The 21,240-nt window shown below is 52.0% G+C and overlaps 1 protein-coding gene across 11 annotated transcripts in view; it reads left to right on the top strand.

The window, feature by feature from the left end:
• The window catches only part of NCAM1 (neural cell adhesion molecule 1), an 87,037-nt gene that overhangs the window by 59,259 nt on the left and 6,538 nt on the right, over nucleotides 1-21,240 (top strand). For 4 of the 11 annotated variants that reach the window (XM_040084947.1, XM_040084953.1, XM_040084949.1 and 1 more), the window contains 2 exons: nucleotides 11,464-11,588; nucleotides 12,783-12,963. In XM_040084947.1, the coding sequence (XP_039940881.1) occupies nucleotides 11,464-11,588; nucleotides 12,783-12,963 (306 nt within the window). Of the gene's footprint in view, nucleotides 1-271; nucleotides 287-2,508; nucleotides 2,545-6,728; nucleotides 6,732-11,463; nucleotides 11,589-12,782; nucleotides 12,964-15,542; nucleotides 19,029-21,240 lie in introns of those variants that run through there. The other 7 variants (XM_040084944.1, XM_058423366.1, XM_058423365.1 and 4 more) reach the window with 4 other exon arrangements.

The raw sequence follows: 21,240 nt of genomic DNA on the forward strand, positions 1-21,240 counted from the left end.
GCCCAGAACACCCCGAGCATGTCTGGATTGCCCTGAGCTGTGCCCAGGCTCCACTTTGCCACCTTCTGCCCATCCCTGCAGGGCAGGGCACACCTGGGATGGTGATTTTCCAGCTCCATACTCTCTGTCTCCTCACATCTTCTATTTTTTTCATTTATTTCTTCATTTATTTATTTTCTTTTTGTGTGTGTGTGTATGTGTGTGTGTGTGTGTCAATCTCCGTCTTTTTATTTCGTTTTTGGTCTGTGTCCCATCCGTGGATAAACTGCAGGCATCCCTCACCCACGTAAGTGCTCTCTGCATTTCTTTCACTCTCTCTTTGTGTTTTTAGAGTGTTCCTCTTAACAGCCAGAACTTCCAGCTTTTAATTTAGTGCCTTTTTCCCTCTCGGGGGCTTTAGGATTGGAGTAACTGGTAGTGTCCATTTCCTAACAACACTGACCCTGGAGTAACCACTCTGCTCTTTTTTACAACAGAATTAGGGTTAACTCTTAGTCTGTGCTCTGCAGCATGCAGTTGAAGTATTTAATGTAGTGTTTATCTAATAATAATAATAATAAAAATGATAGTGGTTAGCCTGTTGACTCAGAGTGGAGTAGTGGAAGGCTTCATATTTATGAATCCATTAAAAATTGTTCCATTTTATCGATACCGAGATAATTCAGGGAGATCAATTCAGCTAAATTGCAGATCTGGTTTAGACCGGAGCCAACCAAAAACTTCAAAATTTTCGATATCTCCACAATTTTGAAAGCATGAAATTGAAGAAAAAAAAAAAATTCCAATTTTTTTTTCCTCTTCTCACAAATGATTTTTCCCACTGGACAGTCTTCCAGCACTTGTGTAGATTGTGTGATTAAATAAATAAACCTCATACTAAATTTTTAAAAAATGGCATGTTCCCCACTTCCCCTTGCAAGATGAGTCAGGATTGTGACGGATTGGTGTAATTGTGAGTGAAACACTGGGATGGCTCCACAGCTTTGTGCCTTTCCAATCAAAACTGATCAATGGAGCTAAAAACCCCTCTTTATCCCGGTGAGCATTATTCCATTTATCAGTGCACCCCTGTGGGGAGCTGCTGTTATTCCCAAGATTACGAGGACAAGCTCGAAGAAGCTGCTGTCGCACTCTTTGAGATTCATGAAGTGAAAATCAGGAGAGGATTTTTTTTATTATTTTTATTTTTTTTTTATATTTTTCTTCTGCGCCCAAATTTTGAATCGCGCTCGCGCCGTCACCCCTTGAAAACCGCGGTGGACAAAAGCTTGGATTTAGTGGAGCAGGGGGGGAGGGATGGATGGACAGATGGACAGGCAGGAGTGCAGACTGCAGCAGTCAGGGGGACACCTGGGAGGCGTTTCCAGAGCATCTGGGCAGCCTGGGATGGTTTGGAGCCCGTTCATTCCAGGAGCGGTGATGACACCAGGGGGTGGTGGTCAGGCTGAGGATTGGGGCCCTCCTGAATTGGAGACAGGGAACAGAGAGCAGGGCTGGGCATCCACAGGGAAAATCCAGGGGAGAGGAGAGGAGAGGAAAAAGAATGGGAAAAGCTCTGTTGCAGCCCGGAGCTGTCTGCCCAGCCCCACGGCCATCGCCTGGGACAGGTAGGTGGCTGTGCAGAACATTCCAGCACTTCTGGAATGGAGTTTTTGCCTTTTTTTTAATCATTATTTTCATGTGGCACTGGGCTGTCGGTCACTCCGTGCTCCCCAGCTGCAGGGTAAGTTGCAGTTCTCCCTGCTTTAACTCATTTTTCATTTACAAACCCATCCTGCTCCTCCAAGCTTTGCAGCTGGGATCATCCTGGGTGTTGTGTGTTCCCACCCCGTTCCCCCTGCTCCTTCCAGAGCCCATCTCAGATCCTGCCTGAGGAAATGGCGCCACAGAAATGCCCAATTTCCATCTCTGCTGGAATTCCAATCACCTCTGTGTGGGCAGAGTCACGAGCAGGAAGGGTTTTGTCCCCTCAAGTGTGATTTGAAGGTCACAGAGATGTTTCGGGAACTTTGAAGTTCAGATTAACCAAAGCCACTTGTTTTCCTTGCCCTATTATTTAAAATTTTTCTGTCTGAATGTAAAACCTGACACAATTTTTAATTCCTGCTGGGATAAGTCTGAAGTCATTTTGGTTTATTTAATTTCCCTCAATAAGAAAAAGAAAATTCTGCCTATCTTAGAGAGCCTCTCCATGAGGTAATTAGTGATAATTATGGATTATAGCGGCACAGATGAGAATTCTGGAGGTTGGGAGAGCGTCTGAGTTGACCTGGGTTTGTATTTTCATTTTAACCATTTGCTGCTTTTCTTCATTTCCTTTTCCTTTCAAATCTGAAGCCAAGCAGGGCTGGGAACCCCAGAGTGTCCAACCCTGAGAGTGTGCATGGGGCTGGTACCACAACACCCCCAAACCAACACCGAAATCCCCTCTCTGTTCCAAATCTCTGCATTTCCCGGGCTTTGGCAGCATTTCCCCTCCCTTTGCTCACCTGATTTCTCTTTCTTCAGCCAGTGCTGCTGCCCCCAGCTCCCGTTTAGCAGACAGTGAGTATGGCAGGGGGGCTTTGCTCCCGTGTGCTCCGCATGATCTCCTCACCCGGTGTGGTGCATTTCTAACATCCCTGGGTGTTTGCCTGCTTCCCTGGAGGGGGTTTTTTCCCCCCCTCCAAAAAATTCTCTCTCCCTGGAGCTGCTCTGCGGCTTGCCAAGGTTTGATTTGCCCTTCTCGTGCCCCCGCCCGTTGGAGGCACAGAATTCTTTTGGTTTGAAAGGTTTTGTGGGGGCTAACAGAGAAATGCCTCCCAGCTTGTGTCCCTCCTGCTGGGTTCTTGCCAGGACTTTTGGAAGCAGAGACATTCCTTGTCCTTCTGCCCTGGAAGTCCTGGTGTCAGTGCTGGCACAGTCTGTGCTCTGGGGAGCGCGGGCTTCTCTCCAAACTCATTTATTTCCCGAGAATTTCACATTTTTAGGGTTCTTAGCTCTATTCTCCTCCTCTCTCTGTGCTCCTGGGAAGTGGGAACGAGCAGGGGCTCAGTTCTCCTCAGGGATTTGCCCCTGGAAGCCTCCTAAATATTCCATTAGCAGGCAGAAGGAGGCAAGAATGGGGATTTGGAGCTTCAGAGCTCTTGAGGACGAAGAGAGGAGCCCTGGGGCTGCAGGCAGGGCAGGGCAGGGCAGGGCTGGCTGTCCCCTCCGTGCTCCGCTGTCACCCCCCATCCCTGTGTTTCCACAGCAGCCCCTCCTGCTGCTGCATCCCAGAGCTCCGTGAGCCGCTCTGCGTTCGGGCGCATCCCCGGAGCCCCGGGCTCTGCGTTCGGGAGCATCCCCGGAGCCCCGGGCTCTGCGTTCGGGCGCATCCCCGGAGCCCCGGGCTCTGCGTTTGGGCGCATCCCCGGAGCCCCGGGCTCTGCGTTCGGGCGCATCCCCGGAGCCCCGGGCTCTGCGTTCGGGAGCATCCCCGGAGCCCCGGGCTCTGCGTTCGGGCGCATCCCCGGAGCCCCGTGAGCCGCTCTGCGTTCGGGAGCATCCCGGAGCTCCGTGAGCCGCTCTGCGTTCAGGAGCATCCCCGGAGCCCCGGGCTCTGCGTTCGGGAGCATCCCCGGAGCTCCGTGAGACGCTCTGCGTTCGGGCGCATCCCCGGAGCCCCGGGCTGTGCTCGGTGTCCGACGGCAGCCGCTTGCTGTGTGTTCGCATCCCGGCGCGCTGCCGCTCCTCCCGCTCCCCCCTCACTCTGCCAAGCTGGAAAATGGGAGTAAAAGATTTGGGAAAAGCACAGAGAGGGAGAGAAGGAGGAGTAACCCCTCCCAGAAATGATCCTTCCCAAAAGGAATGTTTCCCTTTTGCGTTCCCCCTTTTAGTGTTAAGCTGTAAAAGGGACGTGGATTAAATAATTCTCTTGCTGCCCTGCCTTGCTCTGTTTGCTGTGGCTGTAGGGAGATGCAGTTGCTGTTAAAATCAGGGATATTGGAGGCTGGAAGAAGATGCAAATGAGGAGGTAGAATATCCTGCAGGGGACATCCCAGGGCCCTGCTTGCCTTAAAAGAGGCCTCAGGCTTCAAAAAAACTCCGTACCTGGCATAGGAACTGGATTCAGACTGCTTTGTTGGTTGGGTGTTCAGGGGGGAGGAAAACACTCCGTGAAGATCTGCATTTACCTGGTGCATGTGTGTGTTTTGAATAACTAATGATCCCTCCAAAGCCAAATGCTCTTCCTGTGATTTGCAGCAATAAAAGGTGTGTGTGTAACGGAGGGCTTCGCCCGAGCTGGGTTACAAATGGTTTTCTGAATGGGAAACACTGAAAGCATGAGGTGTGGGGTGATCTTGGGGGTTGGGATGGAGGGAGACGAGAGCATGGCCACTCAAAGGAATTTATAATTAATGGTAATTAACGCATTTATGACCGGCGTGTTTCATGGTCTTACACGTTAAATGTCCTGTGTCTGCCATGGCCACAACCAGCGTGTTCCTCGTGCAGTAGTTTTTATTTCTGGAGTGCCAAACCCCAATCCCTGATGCACTGGGGTGCTGAAGAGATTTTTAATTCCCATCAGCCTTGGAGGACGGGCTGGAGAGGGCGAAGGGCAGGCTCTGCTAATCATCCTTTATTCCTCAGCAGGCAGAGACTCCCTTCTGGCTGTTCACGTGTGGGCTGGACACAGCTTCCCTTGCAGGGAAAGCGTTGGGTTCATGTTTTACAGAACAGTTTGTTCTTAAAAAAAGACAAAAACGAAATAGATCTTTACCCAGAAAAGATCCTGAGAGCTAATTAACGATAAACATTTTCCACAGTTTTGTTGGCGTGGGGGTTGTGTGTGGAGGGGGAGGAGGGTGGAAGTTTCCCTTTTCCCCTGCACTGGAGGTGAGGCTGTGGGCAGCAGCAGAGCTGTTATTTGTGTGTACACTCCATTTATGCAAACAGTGCCCGCATTTGTATGCTGGGCTGCGCTGCAGCCTGTGAAAATGAGAAATTCAGCAGCACAGAAAGGGCGCTGGCACGGGGCAGATGCTCCTCCAGCTCTGCATCATTTAATTACTGCTGCTGCTGGGAGTGATCTGTGCTCTCCCCCGGCCTCACCTCGGGGGCTCAGTGAATGAAACCAGCAGCAATTAGGGAATGAGAGCTGCTCTGTGCACCACCGAGGCAGGGAGGGAAACCTAATGAGGCTGCAGGGTTCTCTTCCCTGGCTTTTTGGGGTTTGGGCTCCGTGGGATCAGTGGCACGTGTCTGTAGGCATGGAGGAGGTGGAGGGATGTCTCTCCTTGGGTTTGACCCTCTGAGGTTGCTCCAGGAAATGGTTCTGTACCAGTTTTGACGGTTTTCTTGCAGCTCTCTCCACTCTGGGACGTGTTTTGCCTTGCAGTTGTTGAGCTCACTTGAAAAAGGGGATTTTTTTTCAGGCTGGATGGGGCTTGGAGCAGCCTGGTCTGGTGGAAAATGCCCCTGCCTAGGACTGGGTAATCTTTATGGTTCCTTCCAACCCAAACCACTTTATTCTATTTGTGCTGCTTCCTCTGCCCTTGATCCTTCCCACAGCTCCTCTCAGAAGGACAGGCAGCCTCTCCTGCCTGGTTTGCAGTCTCAGGTTATATTTGGCTTGCTGGAGTTGGGGAGACGTTTCTTCCTGACCAGAAGATGTGGGTTTTCCTTTTCCAGGCAACCTCACAGTGACTCTTAAACCTCCCTCCTTCACAGTGCCCGGAGTTCTGTGAGCCTGTGTTTAAAGAGAACGGATTGAGAGCTTGGCTGGAACAAATGGATTTTACATTTTGTGCCATCAGTTCTTTCCCGATAATGGTCTGTCCTCAGCCTTGTCAGAGACAAGCACCCAAAAGATTAAGGGTTTAATTCTCTATACATCAAATTAACAGGGAACTACCAGAGCACTCATTAGGATGAGAGACAGAGGCACGAGCGTGAGAAATGCGAGTTCCGAAGCGATTTGGGACGGGAATTTGGGCTCGGTGCCGATTCTCCCTCCCTCCCTGCCCCTCTCCCTGCGCTCCTCCGTCTCTCCCAGCAGCCGCTGCCTTCCCTGGGCCCCGCTGGCGGTGGATTCCCGTCCTGGCAGAGCCCAGCCCCTCGGTGTCACTGCCCGTGGCTCCAGCCCCAGCCCAGCTCCTGCAAACTGTCCTTGGGGGCGGTCAGCTCAGCAGGTTCTCCTCTTTTGCAGCTGTTGTTGTCCAGGAGCTGGTTTGTGCTGCAGAGGGAGGACACACCGGTGGGGGTGCCGAGGTTGGCCCCCGTTTGGGGCTGGTTTTGACCCTTCCGCCTCCGCTGCCTCGCAATAACCGAATTCCCTTTTTCTTCCCAGCAGTTTGGTGGATTCCTCCAGCAGTCCTGGCACATGCTACAGTGATTTTTGTCCCTTTTGTTCTTTGTATGACTAAGCAGTGACGCAGCTGTGCCTAACACGAGGCCGTAACTCAGTGCTTGCTGTGGTTTAATATTCTTATTTTCCAGGCGGTTTTACTGTCCCCCCTCCCCCTGCCCCCAGTGTTTCTGATATATGCTGGCTAATTTAATTTTGCTCCTATTTTTATTTACTCTGTAATTCTGTTGTTGATTTTTTTCCCTTGCCCATTGTTTACATCAGTTTTTTAATTTTTTTGTATTTTCCATGTGACCTCCTCCACTTTCCTTTCAACCAAACTCATGTGCGTGCGTATCATGTGAATTTGTCATGTGGCTTGCATGGTGCTGATGATGTCGTCCTCGCTGGTGAACAGAAGGTAAAAATACTTTGTTCTGATTGGTTGCCTAGATTTTTGGGGTGAGGATTCCCCTCTGGGATCTCCAAATTAAAAAAAAAAAAAAAAAAAAAAAAAAAAAAAAAAAAAAAAAAAAAAAAAGAAAAAAGAAAAAAAAAGGTCCTTTCCCACCGAGCCTTTTTGGAGGAGTTGCTCGTCCCTGTCTGCATGGGAAGAACTCGACTTCAGGCCTCTGCACTGAGCTGGAAAAAACTTGGAGGGAAAACAGGAAAAAAAAACCAAAAACAAAAAATCACCTGGCTCAGTCATTTGCTTCTTCATTCTCAGAGTGCAGCAAGGAACTGTCCTAGGAAGGTGCTAAAAAACCTCTGGAGTGAACACCAAAGGCCAAAATCCTTCTGCCTTTCAGGGTACCAACCCCGGAGTCGAATTTGAGGGCTGGATTCTGGGAACACCCTCTCTCCTGTCGCTTTGGCAGCATTTTGGCCCTATAAAATACACATTTATATAGAGATGCGTGCACGCATCCACACTGCACGTGTTTAGTTGTGCAGCGTACAAAATAATCCTGACCTCTCTGAAATCTGATTGTTTGGAGCATGCCACAATTAGATTTAAGAAATGAATTTTTTTTTTTTTTTTTATTGTGAGCAAAACTTAAGCGTAAGAGCTGTGTTAACCTAGAATGAGAGGTGTGTTATGAGTTATTCCCTCTCTATAAAACGCTGTTACAAAATCCTCTCTCTCTCTCTGGAGTTCTGCATACAAATCCTGTGGCACAGCGCACAGGAGTTCCTGGTGGGAGCCAGACCTCACCCAGCTCTCATCGGAGGTGCTGCTGCCCTTCTCCTGCCAGAGCCCCTCGTTCCTCCCCCGGCGTCCCTGGGGGCCTGGCAAGGCTTTAACCTGAGCTCCGCTCACAGGAGCTGCTGGTGCCCAGCAAACCAAGGAGCAAATGATTGACCCTGGCACGTGACGGAGGTGGAATCAGCCTCCGGCCGAGCGTGGGGTGGTGAGGAACAGTTCCTGCGGTGATTTTTACAGCTTCACCCTGTGCCCCATCTCAGCGGGGGGAGGGAGGGGAGCTCCTGCTTTTCTGCTGCCCCAGCCAAAGGAGGAGTTGTGAGAACCAGGGAGGAATTGGCTTTTTACACTCCAGGAGCTCTGGAACCACCTTTTGGTCTGGGACCACCCCCCAGGAAAGGATTTAGGCTGGGGTGTGCCAGGAAAACCAAACTAACACCAGTAACCTTCCCACATGAGTGCATGCACAGAAGAGCCCTGTCCCGGTCTCTTCCCTCCCTGCTGGAATTCCAGGAGGGTGGGAGACGTGGCTGTCTCGTTTCTGCACGTTCTGTCTGTGTTCCTTATTTCTGCTGCTGGTGTTTGCTCCCCTCGTGTGCCCCCCAGCCTGTTCCCTCTGTGGTTTTGCCCCTCATGGAGCCTCTTCCCGGTGTCCGTTCCCGGTCCTGTTCACACGGTGCTCCAAGGTTGCAGAAATCAGCCCTTGCCTCGTTCCTCTGCTCCAGAATTTCCCAGTTCTGCTCTCTGAGCGCAGGGAGGATGCAGGGCCTCTCCTTGCTGCCAGCTGGGCGAGGATTTAAGCTCAGTTTAAAGTGTTGATTTTTCTCGTTTTTCTCTTTTCTCCCCACCTCAAGTTCTGCCTGCTCCTGGTGCTCGTGGCACCCTCTGAAAAACACAGTGAGAACGTGAGTTCCTGAAATCCAGCAGAGCAGTGGCAGGGCAAGGAAGAACCGAGTAGAAACCAAAGGTTTGAGAGGACAGCAGCAAACATTTCCTGCTCCCCTGCAGCAGCAGCAGCAGATTGGCGTGCTGATGACTTTAGCAGGTGGAAGATAAATCGGAGATGTTCTGGCTCCGAGCACTGCCCTCTGCTCCCCTGCCACCAGCGGGCTCGGGAAGCCACTCAGGCTTTGGCAGCCTGGAGAAAAGTTCTTATTCCCTTGATCAGGCTGGTGTGGAGCCCAGGGGAGGGACGGCTGAGCTCCCCCTGGCAGGGATGGGCTGTCCTGGATTCCCAGCACAGCGAAGGCTGCTGCCTTCCTGCAGGATAAACCCGGCTGCTGGGAGGGAGGGCACAGCTCCTCTCCCAGCTGAAGTGCCTGGCTGGGGCCTTTCCCTCCTTTGCTGAGTGTCCGGGGGGGATCTTGGAGCGTGGCTCGGCCTCAGTCCCTCGGCATCATCGCTGGGAGCACGAGGTCCTGCACCCCTCCTGCACAGAGAGGATTTAATCAGATATTTGGTGGTTAGACAGAGGAGATCTGGGCTCTGTGGAGCTGCTGGCTCTCACCCAGCCAGGCGGCAGCAGCAGCATGGGGGTCCTTGGAGGGATCCCCAGTTTGGAAGGCTGGCAGAGGCTCTGGGCAGGGCGGGACAGGCTGATTTCTGCCCCGTGTGAGCAGGAGCTGCCCTGGCATGGAGCACCCCTGACGCTGTTCTGCTTTGCAGCCCCCGTGCATGTCTGAGCATGAGCCCCCGCCCTGAGCTCCCGCTGAACACCTTCTCTCTCCAGCTACTCACAGTTTTCACTCATTATAGGGTTGCTGATTCTGCTGGACTAAACCTTTCCCACTAAACTTCTTCCTCCTCTGTTTGACACACTAACCCAGTTTTCATTTTACAGCCCTGTGTCTGGATTGCATCCACCTGCTTGAGATAAATGAAATAAATCCGTGTTTCTGGAGAGAAAGCTCTGCTTTCCCAGGGCTTGCACTGCTCCACCTGTTGGTTTTCAGCACTTGGGAGTGTTCTGTTCTTTGAAGGGAAATGTTTCTCAAAGCAGAAATGAATTTAAGCTATTGGGGGAGGAAGGAGTGAATCAGGAGCTAGAAATCAGATAATTCAAAGTGAAGAAAAGGATGAAAAGTTTCAGCAGAGCAGGTAATTAATCATGGGAATGGCTGTGTGTAACGTACAGCAGCATCTCTGACATTTAAAATCAAGAATAAGCATCTTTTCAAAGGATGTTCCTATTAGTCTCGGTGCCCAATCATTGGGAAAAAAAAAAATAAAAATCCCAGCCTGCGTTAGATAAAAGGTCAGATTCTGTGAGTGCAGCGTTCCCTCAGCACTCGGGGATCTCTGTGCTCATTGCTGATTATCTGAGACGGGGGCAGTGGGGAAGGAGCAAGGAGATGCTGCTCCTGTTGTGTCCATGTGCCAGAACCGGGCACTGCCGCTGGTGGGGGGCTCAGGGCAGAGCCAGGGGTGCCCCAGAGGCAGGGGTGCCCCAGAGCCAGGGGTGCCCCAGAGCCAGGGGTGCCCTGCCTGCTGCTGGGAGCTGCTCTGGGGCACAGGGGGACGCAGCAGGCCCCTGTGAGCTCCTGGTGCCCAGCCGGGGCAGTTACTGCACAGTCAGCCCCGCAGTCAGAATCAGGGACTCTGTGGTGGTGTTTGTCTTTTGGGGTTGAGGAAAATGTTACCATTGCTTGTTTAACCGATGTGCTCAATACGGCCAGGCGAGGGTGAAGTTTTCCTGTTTATTTGTGCCTTAAACCACGATTGTCACGTTCAGTGTACGCTGAGAGAGCTGTCCCAGGGTGGAATCCGCATCTGGAACCTCCAGGGGGTGTGGGAGCCTTGCAGTGGGGGTGAAGGCAGAGGAAAGGGTTTGGAAAAGCAAAACATAGCCTGGAATAAGGGAGTGTTGCCTGTTTACACCAGTCAGAGGAGCTGCTGCGTTGTTGAACGCAGATGTGTGTGTGCCAACACTCCTGCAGTGGGGTTGATCCCCTTCTTGGAACGGCGCAGCAAAATGGAATTCATCTTAAATCGCAGTTTCAGCCCAGGTCTTGCAGCCCTCCCGCTGGTATTTCACCAAAGAGTTGTGCTCACATTCCTTTGAAAGGGAGGAGGGAGGGGAAAAGGCTTCACGTTCCTTCTGAAGGTGAACTTTAGGAGGCTGTTGGAAGATGAGCTTCCTCTGGCCACTGAGGAATGCCTGTGCTGCCCGTGAGGAGCTGGACACAAACGCAGGGGCTGGAAACCTGGAATCACCCCTTCTGTACTGGGCTTTTTTAGCAGAGGGGCAGGGTGGGATTGAGGAGCTGGGTAGGAAGAGCAGTTTGGGAGCTGTGGGTTGCAGGGATGGGGTTGTAAATCCGTGTGCCCTGCAGGAGGAAGGGACATTTCCATCTTCTGCTGGTGGCAGGCGTGCACTTTGGGAAATGATTGCCTTTTGCTCCTAAAAATGGTTATTCCAGAAGAGCGAAGGGGTTTCTCTGGGTTTCTCTCCAGCACCCACCAGTGCAGGCTGAGTGAGGGGATGTGCTCTGGGGTTCTGTTCAGCTGTTTGCACATCCATTTAAGTGGTCCAGCAGCTCTACAACCCCTAAACGGATTCAAAGCGCAGACCTGGGGCTGTGTGAGAGGCACAAGGTCCTTCCCAGTGGTGCTCTTTACATCCCATCCCACAGGAGCAGCCACAGAGCCCTTCTTGACGTTTGCCAGGTGTTTCACAGCAAAAGCAGCAAGGAATTGAGGAATTGCTCATTGCTCTGGGGTTTTCTTGGGGGAGGGGGGATCCTTCTCACCCTGACTCCATTCCAGCACAGGCAGAAATGGAAATGTGATGGTTTGAGTGAAAAAAATACTTGGGTGTGGCAAATATTTACCTCAGACACACGGTGTCCTCTGCCGAGGATAATAAAGTAATCTTCTGATGTTTTATGAGCACTTTTTTCCCTTTTTTTTCTTTTGTTCACAAATAACCCTGGCTGCCCCGTTGTTGCAGGGGAACCCAGTGCCCCCAAGCTGGAAGGTCACATAGGAGAAGACGGCAACTCCATCAAGGTGAACGTCATCAAGCAGGACGACGGCGGCTCCCCGATCAGGCACTACCTGATCAAGTACAAGGCTGTAAGTGGGGGGCTGCCCTGGCCTCTGGGAGGGGCTGCGTTTGGGACGCAGATCTCTGTCGCTGCCGTGGTTTGAGTCTGGCGTGAAGGACAGCTTTGGCAGGGCAGAGGGGAGCAGAGCTTGCAGCCTCTGCCCTCGGGAAATGGTTTAGCGATGGGGCAGAATGAGAGGAGGAAGGGAGGGGGTTTCTTCTCAGGAAGCGGGATTCTGAGCGCAGAGAGGCTGCTTTGGCATCTCACCCTCGGCACCCGGCAGCACGCGATGGTTTCAGTGAATCCAGAATAGCTGGGGTTGGAGGAGCTCTGGAGATCACCCAGGGATGTCCAGGGACATGTCCAGGTGGGTTTGGGATGTCTCCAGAGAGGGAAACCTTCCATGGGTGCCTGATCCAGAGCTCTGCCACCCTCCATGGGAAGGAGTTCTTCCTCACATTGGGGTGGAATTTGCTGTGTTTCAGTTGGTGGCCACTGCTCCTCGTCCTGTGCTGTCACCCAGAGCCTGGCCCCATGCCTGACCCCCTCTGGGGTGTCTGTGTGGGGTGACAGTGCTGCTGAGCCCGTGGGGTGCCCCTGACCCTCTCTGGGGCAGAGGCTGGACAGAGTTAGAGGGCTAAACTGAAATAATATGAAAATGAGAACTTGGAATAGTCCTGTGCATCTGCTGGGAACTAAAGATCCCGTGTGGATGATCCTGTGAGTGCGCCCGGTGAATGGCTCTGTCCATCTCTTCTGGAGCTGGCCAAGCATCCACTGGCACACCTGCTAGGCAGGCGGAAAAGGGCTTTTCTGGGGTTGTACTGGACAGACAGACGGCATCTAAACCTGATGCGCTGGCTAAAACCACCCAGACATTTCATTTTAGGTTGACTAACTGGCAAATTTGCATTGCTAAAAGCAGACAAGCCAGAAAGGCGTAAGCATGACATTGGAAGGTTCTAAACAACGCTGGAAGGTTTTGAAGCTGAAGTCAGCCCCTGTCCCTCCCCTGCAGAAGCACAGGGAAGGGGCATGGCCAGGACATGGAAGTTTATTCCATACCACCTCATGTCATTGCCGTGCAAATTTGCATTACCAGAAGCAGACAAGCCAAAAAGGCGTAAGCATAACATTGGAAGGTTTTAAACGATATTGGAAAGTTTCCAAACAACGCTGGAAGGTTTTGAAGCTGAAGTCACCCCCTGTCCCTCCCCTGCAGAAGCACTCCTCGGAGTGGAAGCCCGAGATCCGGCTGCCGTCGGGCAGTGACCACGTGATGCTGAAGTCCCTGGACTGGAACGCCGACTACGAGGTGTACGTGGTGGCCGAGAACCAGCAGGGCAAGTCCAAGCCTGCCCACTACGCCTTCCGCACCTCCGCCCAGCCCACCGTCATCCCAGGTACCGGTGCCGCGCCCCGGCCGGGGCCCCGCTGCCCGATGACGCCCCACGGCTGCCCCTCGTGCGCCCCGTAACCCCGCGGCTCGCTTGCTTTGAGGCCCGTTCTCTCGCGGGTGGTTCCGCTGCCGTCCCGAGCTGAGGGTGGTGGTGGCTGCGTGCGATAACCCGTGGCCGGCGTGCGGGAGCTCTCCCCGGTCGATCCCCGCCTGGCTGCTCCCGGGGGGCCTGGGCTCCCCGCGTGGGCTGGGAAAAGCTTTCGGGGAGCAGAAAGTGGGATTCCCGTCCTGAGCTCCCAACGGGGCCCTGCAGATTGCCCGAGGTAGATTTCCCAAATCCCCCCCTCCTCTGCTTGTTTGTGCATCTTTGGAGGAGCTGGCTGAGAAGGCAGTGAAAAGTCTCTCGGAGCGTTTTTCCGTTCAAATTACCAAATGACAGCGATTTTCGAGCAGCAATGATCCAGTGTTGAGGAAGGCGTTAGGAAAAAATAACTCAAAAGCTTTAGGATGCTGCTGGAAGCTCTTAAGACAGACTGCACCTCTTAGTGTGCTCATAAAGTGAGGGATAAGGACAATTGCTGCAAAAACCAAGCAGAGCTCCCAGCTGGGACACTGGAATCGAGCAGTTTATGGCAAGCTGTTGAAAGGACAGTTAGGATTTCTCCTCTACATTTGGCCATTTAAAAAAAAAGGCAGGGAGAAACCCACACAAAGCAACCAAAACCTGAGGATGGTTTTGTTGGGGTAGCTGTAAATCGGAGTTAAAGACAGGGATGCTGAGTCAAAGCCCTCCCTGCACAGCCGGGGTTGGTGCTGCCAGCCCATCCTGAAGGGATTTCGTTCTGTCTCACCTTTCCTCCTGAAGCCAGAGAGTTTCCTTCAGTCTGTCCCCGAGGGTTCAGTCCCTGCCCCGCTGTGCCCATTCCCTGGCTGAAGGGAGCAGCTCAGCGCTCGTGGCAGTGCTGCAGTCCCCTGGGCTGAGCGCAGAGATGGGGGCTTCGGGCTGGAAAAGTGGGGCTGGCACTGAGGAGCAGGGAGATGGGGCAGAGGAGAGGCTGGGGGTGCTGGAGCAGAGCAGGGCGCAGCTTTGGGTGGGAGGACCCTCAGTAACTCATTAAACAACTCACTGTGCCATTCTCATTTCCCACAGCTCTAATCCTCGCTGCCCCTCCGAGCCCTTGAAATCCATGTAACACGTGTAACCTTCTAAAGAGCAGGGAAAGCCCAGGTTGTTCCCAGAGGTGAAACAACTCTGGCCTCTCTGGAGTCATTCCTCGCTTAGCTTGCTGTGAAGCGCAGGAGGAGCCAGGATCTGAGGGATCTGAGGATCCTGTTGCACTTGGAAAAGCAGATTTTGGGCGTGCAGGGTTGCCCCAGGAGCTGGAATTCAGCTGGTGCTCAGGAAGTGCTGTGTCCTTGTGCAGTGACACGGTTGCTGCTGGCTTTGGGACTCTTTTTCTCCTGGGTTTTTGTCGTTTTTGGCCTCCCAAGGTGTCCCCTGGTGCCCAGACTGAAAACACTGAGGAATATATTTCCAGGGACAGGTCGGTTTTTCCTCTGCGGTGCAGCCCCACTGGTTTTGTTGGCAAACTGCAGCAGGGAAGAGGCTCTGTGTGTTCCCTTCCTTTCCTTGTTGTTTCCGTGGCATTTCTGTGCTTTTATCTCAGAATGAGCTGTGCAGGAGCCAGAGCCAGTGCTGGAGCAGGCATTGCTGTGCCTGACAGCAGTAACCAGGGATTCCCTGCAGGAAAAGGTGCATTTATTGCATGGAGTCCTTTGTTCCCCTCACCTGTGCAGAGGCTGGAAGGAGAAGGGTGTTATTTCCAGTAATAATAATAATAATAACAATAACAATAATAATAATAGTAATCACACTGGCGCTGGAGTGGTTCCCGAGCAGCTGGGAGGCTGAATGGCAAACACAGAGGATTCCTCAGACCTTGGTGCTCCTTCAGGATAATGTGGCTGTTTTTATCCAGGCTTTGGGGCAGGGCTTGGCCAGGCAGGTGGATTCTCTGCTGCACCAAAGCTTTTCTCCTTTTCCTTTTTCCCCTGTTAAAGGCAGCGCTGTGCTCCCCAGCTGCAGACACCATTCCCCTGTCTCTCGCTGAGCCCCTCCTGTCCCATCATTTTTAACCTCATTTGCTTGCAAACCCCTCCCTCCCTGCCTTGGACCCTGCTCTGCAGCTTCGGGCTTTGCTGAGCTTTCTGCCCCTGTCGTGGTGAATGTGCTGCTCCTTGAGCCCTGAGCCATTTTAATTTACGAGATTAAATAAACCTTTGATTCTTACGTTTTCTGTATTTATGACCTAATTTTTTTTATCTATTTTTCTCTCTCTTTCTCTCTCTCTCTCTCTCTATCTCTTTTTCTTCCTTTCCTTTTTTTTTTTTTTTTTTTTTTTTTTCCTTCCTCTCTTCCTTTCTTCCCCTGCCCTCTCCCTTTTCCCCAATTCCTCTCCTATGTCTGTCATCCATGGTCACCTTGGATCTCACGGGAAACATCCACGCTTGCCACACGCACCAAATTTGTTTTTAAAACAACCACATTCCCCCCTCCTGGGAACCATTGTCTGGCACCTGCAGCGACCTTGGGAAGTCCATCAACGTCGTCCTCCTTTGTCTCATTGCTTCTCTCTGCAGTGACTCTGCTTTTGCTCTGTTAGAAACTTAAAAAGCAAAACAAAACAAAAAGAGTCAAATAAAGCAATATTTGCTTGGGAAGGGCCTGGGTCCCACCAAGGTGTGAAAGGAGATAACTTTGCTTCAGAGGATCGTGTCAGTTCAGAGGAAAAAAAAAAAAAAAAAAAGAAACAAACACAGAACACTTAAAAAAAAAAAAAAAAGTTTAATTTGAAAGAGTCAGTATTTTGTAACAAGGAAAAAAAGGTTTAAGCCAAGTTTTTTTCTCTTTAACATTTTTTTGTTGTTGTTACTTGTAATGAATTTGCCCTTTTAAACGGATGTAAAGAAAGGATTTTTTTTTTTTTTTTTTTTTTTTTGGTGTTGTTTGCTTGCTGTTTTCATCAAAGGAAGGTGCAATGTTGAAAGCCTTTAAGATCCTGCTTTTCACTGATTTCTCTGCACATCTGGTGCTGATCTTGTGCAAAAGGAGGCCCCATCCACAAACCCCAGCCCACGGGCTGTAAAAAGAAATGGGAGAAGATGTGTCAGAGACCGTCCTGCCGATTGCCCAGATGTCTCTGGGGGCTTTTGCACGTGGATTGAAATGTCTGGAAGGTTTTCCTGCCGTGCTGCTCTGCCCATAACCATCGGCTGGGACCGCACTGGGGGCACTGCTGCCTGTCCTTGTCCCTTGTGCAGGTCCCTCCTGGCCCCCGGTGGAGCTGGGCACACGGACACACGAATTCCCAGTGCTCCTCCGGCGCTCCCTGGATTCCCACTGCCGTGGTGTCACGGAGAGATCCCTTCCCTTGCTGTTCTAACAGAGAAAAATCTCAGCTTGGATGCAGTTACCTGAGCAGCAGAGTTATTGTTGCTGATCCTTAATAACTCCTGGTTAACCGTGCGTGCGACGGGATTAATCCGTGCTCTAAACTGGTGCAGTAGAACCAGCTTTGTTATCGAATCCTGGGGATTCCCTTGAGCAAAACGCAGGGGGATTTTGCTTTGCTTCTTAAAAAAAAAAAGAAAAAGAAAAAAAAAGCAGAATTCCCCAACCCCCCCCAAAAAAAAACAACAAAAAAAATCACAAAAAACCCGACACAACAACCCCGATGAATTCTTTGTGATAGGAGTTCCATTGGGATAGGAAATCCATTGGGATAGGAGATCCACTGGGATAGGAAATCCACCCCCTCCAATGCTCTCCTAAAATCAAGAGGTTCTAAGATCCTGGGATTGTCTGTCCAGAATGTCTCAAACCCTCTCAGCTGGGTGGAGTTCATCTTCCTGACTGAATTCCCACGGGGACAAACAAAATCCTGCCCCGACTCGTGCCTGGCTCTGCCTTTTCTGCTCTGCCTGTTCAGGCCTCCTTCTTTGTGACTTGTGAATTTCCTGTCTGGATTGTAAATGAGAGCCTGGGGCAGGTGTCACACACAAAAGCCTGTGGATTTCTCTCTTTTTTTCCCAACAAAACCCCCTCATTTCCAGTCTTGTAGAGCGTAGACACTTTGTTAGGGCTTTGGAGTTTGCCGAAGTGCAGCAGAATAATCCTGATACTAAAAACCGGTGTGATGTCCCCTCTAACTGGATTAATTGAGCTGGTTGTAGATCTGGGCTCAGCTTTTTGTGGCGTTCCCCCTTGCCCACAGAGGGAGGTCGCTGCCTGAGGCTGAGGTGTTTCTCACCAAAATCGCAGCAATCAGAATTATCTCCAGAACTTGGCAGTGGCGTGGAGAGAGAGCAGCACCTGTGCAGGGGCATCTGTGCCAGGAGAGGGCTGTAGGGCAGGGCAGGATTCTCCGTGGCAGAGCCCTGGCGAGCAGCTGGGGTGTCATTAGTGTGGCTGAAATTAACCCCAAACTCAAGAGCAGTCAGGACCCAGCCAGCCTGGAGTATGGACTGAAAGCGCTGCTTTCTGCTGGTTAAAATAAGGAGCAGGACCGGGTTTTTTAGCACTAATTTGTGCAGGTTTGTAGCGTGCCAGACCCGTCAGACCCTCGAGGTCTCGTGTTCGAGGTCCCGGGCCTCGATGTGAGCAAAATAAAAGTTACGCAGAGTTTTTAGAGAAGCCAGCTCGGAGAGGAGGCAGAGATGCAGATCTGGAAGCAGAAGATGCTGAAGCACTGGGATTTTCATGCCACGGGCACTCTGCAGCTCCCAGAGCCTTGCAGGATTCCTGGAGTTTGGTCAAGAGTTGTTTGTCTGAGCTTTGTTTGGCTGTTTCGCTGGGCAGGGAGGTTTGGGAACGTCCTGCTCCACCGGGAGCAGCTGCAGCTGTCTGCACCTCCGAGGTTCTGGGGGATAAAAGGAAGGTTTCATCTAAAAGGATTTAAAAACATCAACTTCTGACTCTTGGAGCTGCTGGAGTGGGGTGGGCACTTGGGGCAGGGGTGTGATTTACTCCAGGAAAGAGGATTTTGGTGTCACTCTGTGCTCAGCCTGGAGAGGAGAAGCTTTGGGGCGACCTAAGTGCCCCTTGCAGGACCTGGAGGAGCTGACAGGAGGAGTGGAGAGGGATTATTGCCGAGGGGTGGAGGGACAGGAAAGGGGGAATGGCTTCAAAGTGCAGGGCCAGGTGGGATCTGGGGAAGGAATTCTTCCTTGTGAAGGTGGGGAGGGGCTGGGATGGAGTTCCCAGAGGGGCTGTGGCTGCCCCTGGATCCCTGGCAGTGCCCAAGGCAGGTTGGAGCAGCCTGGGACAGCGGGAGGTGTCCCTGTCCATGGCAGGGTGGCACTAATGGGATTTAAGGTCCTTTCATCCCAAACCATTCTGGGGTTTCACGGTCCCCTGACACTCCCGAGTCAGTCACAGGGAAACAGCCGAGCTCCAGGGAGCAGAGCACTGAGGTCCCAGTCCGGCAGGAATTCATGCACTCCTGGGAAACCCCCAGTGCCCTGCCCCAGGCAGAGCTCCCAGGCTGCTGTGTGCCCATCCCCAGCTGCTGGAACCTGGATTTGTGGCGCTGGCACAGAGGGCTCCTTTTCCCCTCCCGTGTCTGAGGGAGCAGCTCCGTAAGCCCCTGGTGCAGAGGGGATTTCCACCCGTGTGCGGATGGAGCTGTTGGCACCCCCTGAGAACACGGAGCCGCTCCCCTGGGGTTTGCTCCTGCGTGCACAGAACGGATTTTTGTTTGTTCTGTCCGTTCTTCTCTCTTTTGCCAAAACCTGTAGGACCTTTGAAACGCCTCCAGTCCCACCTGCTTCTCTCCGTCCCTTTTTTTTGTCTCTCTGCCTGTGCCTGGACATTTTCTAGCTGAGACCCCCCCTAGGAGGACACAGCTGAGCTCTCTCTGACGGGGCAGTTTTTGTACAGAAACCAAAACTGCTGGGTGATTTTATTGTGCACTGTAAAAAGAGGGGGATTCGAAAAGCCAGTCTTGCAGGAAGCTCATTTTCCATTGGAAAACGTAATTTGTAATTAATAAATTCTTCACTTCTTTAGAATTAAGGACTCCAGAAGTTCTTCGGTGGTTCGTGTTTCCTTATTCAACCGGTGGAAATGTTATTCCTCTTAGTGCTGACAGTGGCCAAAGGGGATTAATGGAAAGGTTGGATGTGGATCAGGTCAGAAGTGTCCAACACCAGTTTATTGCCTTTATTTCATACCCACAGTGTGAGCAGCTGCTCCACAGCCCGTTTATTTATACATTTCTTTTCTACACAGAGTTGTTTCAGGCCCCAGCAAACCCTTTGGGGATGTCTAAATATTGGTTTCATTAAATACAACATAAATCCAGCTAGAGGATGGAGGGAACGGTTCTTGAAAGTGTTTGGAGAGCAATTTAATTTAATCAGATGGGACAGTCTGTGAAAAGAGCAATCTCCGCTACGATTCCTGCATTTTATAGGAGCAGCAAAGTTCCTTTACAAGGGGAAGGAAAGGCAGCACCGAGAGCCTCCCAAGTTCACGGGGTCGTGGAGGATTTTTATATTATGCTTCCTCACTGCCAGTCCCTGGAAGGTTTGGAATATCAATTCATGCCATGAATTAGGATTTATGAAACCACAACTAACAGAAGTTAGTTCGAGAGTTCCTGCAAATTGCAGGGCTCCCTTCGCAGCCCAGAAACCCAGATCGCAGGCAATTACCTTGGCCCAGTTTCATTGTCTGAGGTGTAAAATCCCGGAATAGCACAAAAACAGGGACATTCCTCTGCAGGCTTGCCCTGCTTCCCTCCTCCTCCCGGGGCAGGGGCAGGGCAGGGGCTGGCGGGAGGGCAGGGAGGGGAGCTCGGTCCCTGCTCAGGGCTCTCCCTGGGGGTTTTTGGGGAGCAGAGGGGTCTGTGCCCGTCAGAGCAGGAGTTTGGGGGGGAGGCAGCTCCTGGAAAAGCTGGGGTTGGGGAGAGGAGGCAAAGAGCAGCACTCTGGCGTGAGTGGAATTTTCCAGAAGGGGAAAATTCTGGCTCTGGAGGCAGCCAGGGAAGGGGGATGCTGGGATCCTGCCTGGGATGCTCCCCTTCCTGGGAAGGGAGACAGTTCAGGAGCAGTTAGTGACTGAATCATCCTCAAAAGGACCCTGAGCACATCAAAAGAGGGAAGATCCCAAAAGAGGGGAAATCCGTGCTCTCCTGCTCGCTGCAGGCACCAGGGGGTGATGAATTCAGGTCACCGTGCAGGGGCTGGCAGGGGCCGGGCTGTGGGACAGCGTTCTGCCGGCCAGGGGCTGGATTTGAGATCCCAGTGTCAGGCAGGTGCCCCATGGCGGCTTTCCTGTACTTTTCCTGCTGGAATCCGTGTTCCTTGATCCGTTTCGGGGTCACAAGATGCAGCAGCACCTCTCTGCCCCCTGTTTTTGAACAAGCAGAGTGCGTGGCTCTGTCTGGAGCCCTGGGAAAGCTCTTCTCACCTGTCCAGCATCAATGGTGCTGGGGGGATAAAGGGGCTCTGCTGGGGGGTCTGCAGAGCAAAGATCCAAGGGTTTGGGGCTCCAGGGGCCGGATGGTGAGAGGTTGGGAGCCACGAGCACGTTCTGGAGGGGTTTAACTCCGTTTCACCCCCTCAGGGGCTCATCAGCTCTGAGCATCGCCCAGTAGTTCTTATCCCAGCAGGAAAAATCCTGCCAAAGGCTGGGCTTTGCTTCCCCTGCTGCTTGGGCCAGGCCTGGGCAGTGCCAGAGCCGCTCTGGACCTTCCTCTTGAGGAGGAGGAGGTGGAGGAGCAGGAGCCCTGCTGGGTGTGTGCACAGCAGGAGGAAATTCCTGCTGTCTGCTTCCCAGGCTTTATCCCAGCAGGGATGGGCAAAGCCCCGACAGGTCCCACCCTTCGGGCAGATTGTCTGAGATTTCTGCCTGGGGCAGATTGTCTGAAATTCCTGCCTGATTTCAGGCAGATTGTCTGAAATTCCTGCCTGATTTCAGGCAGATTGTCTGAAATTCCTGCCTGATTTCAGGCAGATTGTCTGAAATTCCTGCCTGATTTCAGGCAGATTGTCTGAAATTCCTGCCTGATTTCAGGCAGATTGTCTGAAATTCCTGCCTGATTTCAGGCAGATTGTCTGAAATTCCTGCCTGATTTCAGGCAGATTGTCTGTAGGATAAAGCACTGGCTATTGCACAGGGCTGATACAGAGGGTGCACTTCCTAAAAAAGCAACTAAAGTGCAGCCAAATCCGAGCCCTAAACCCCCAAATTTTAACCCGAACGCCTTCTCTTCTTCTC

Source organism: Hirundo rustica, chromosome 23, assembly GCF_015227805.2.
Source record: "Hirundo rustica isolate bHirRus1 chromosome 23, bHirRus1.pri.v3, whole genome shotgun sequence".
Lineage (NCBI taxonomy): Eukaryota > Metazoa > Chordata > Aves > Passeriformes > Hirundinidae > Hirundo > Hirundo rustica.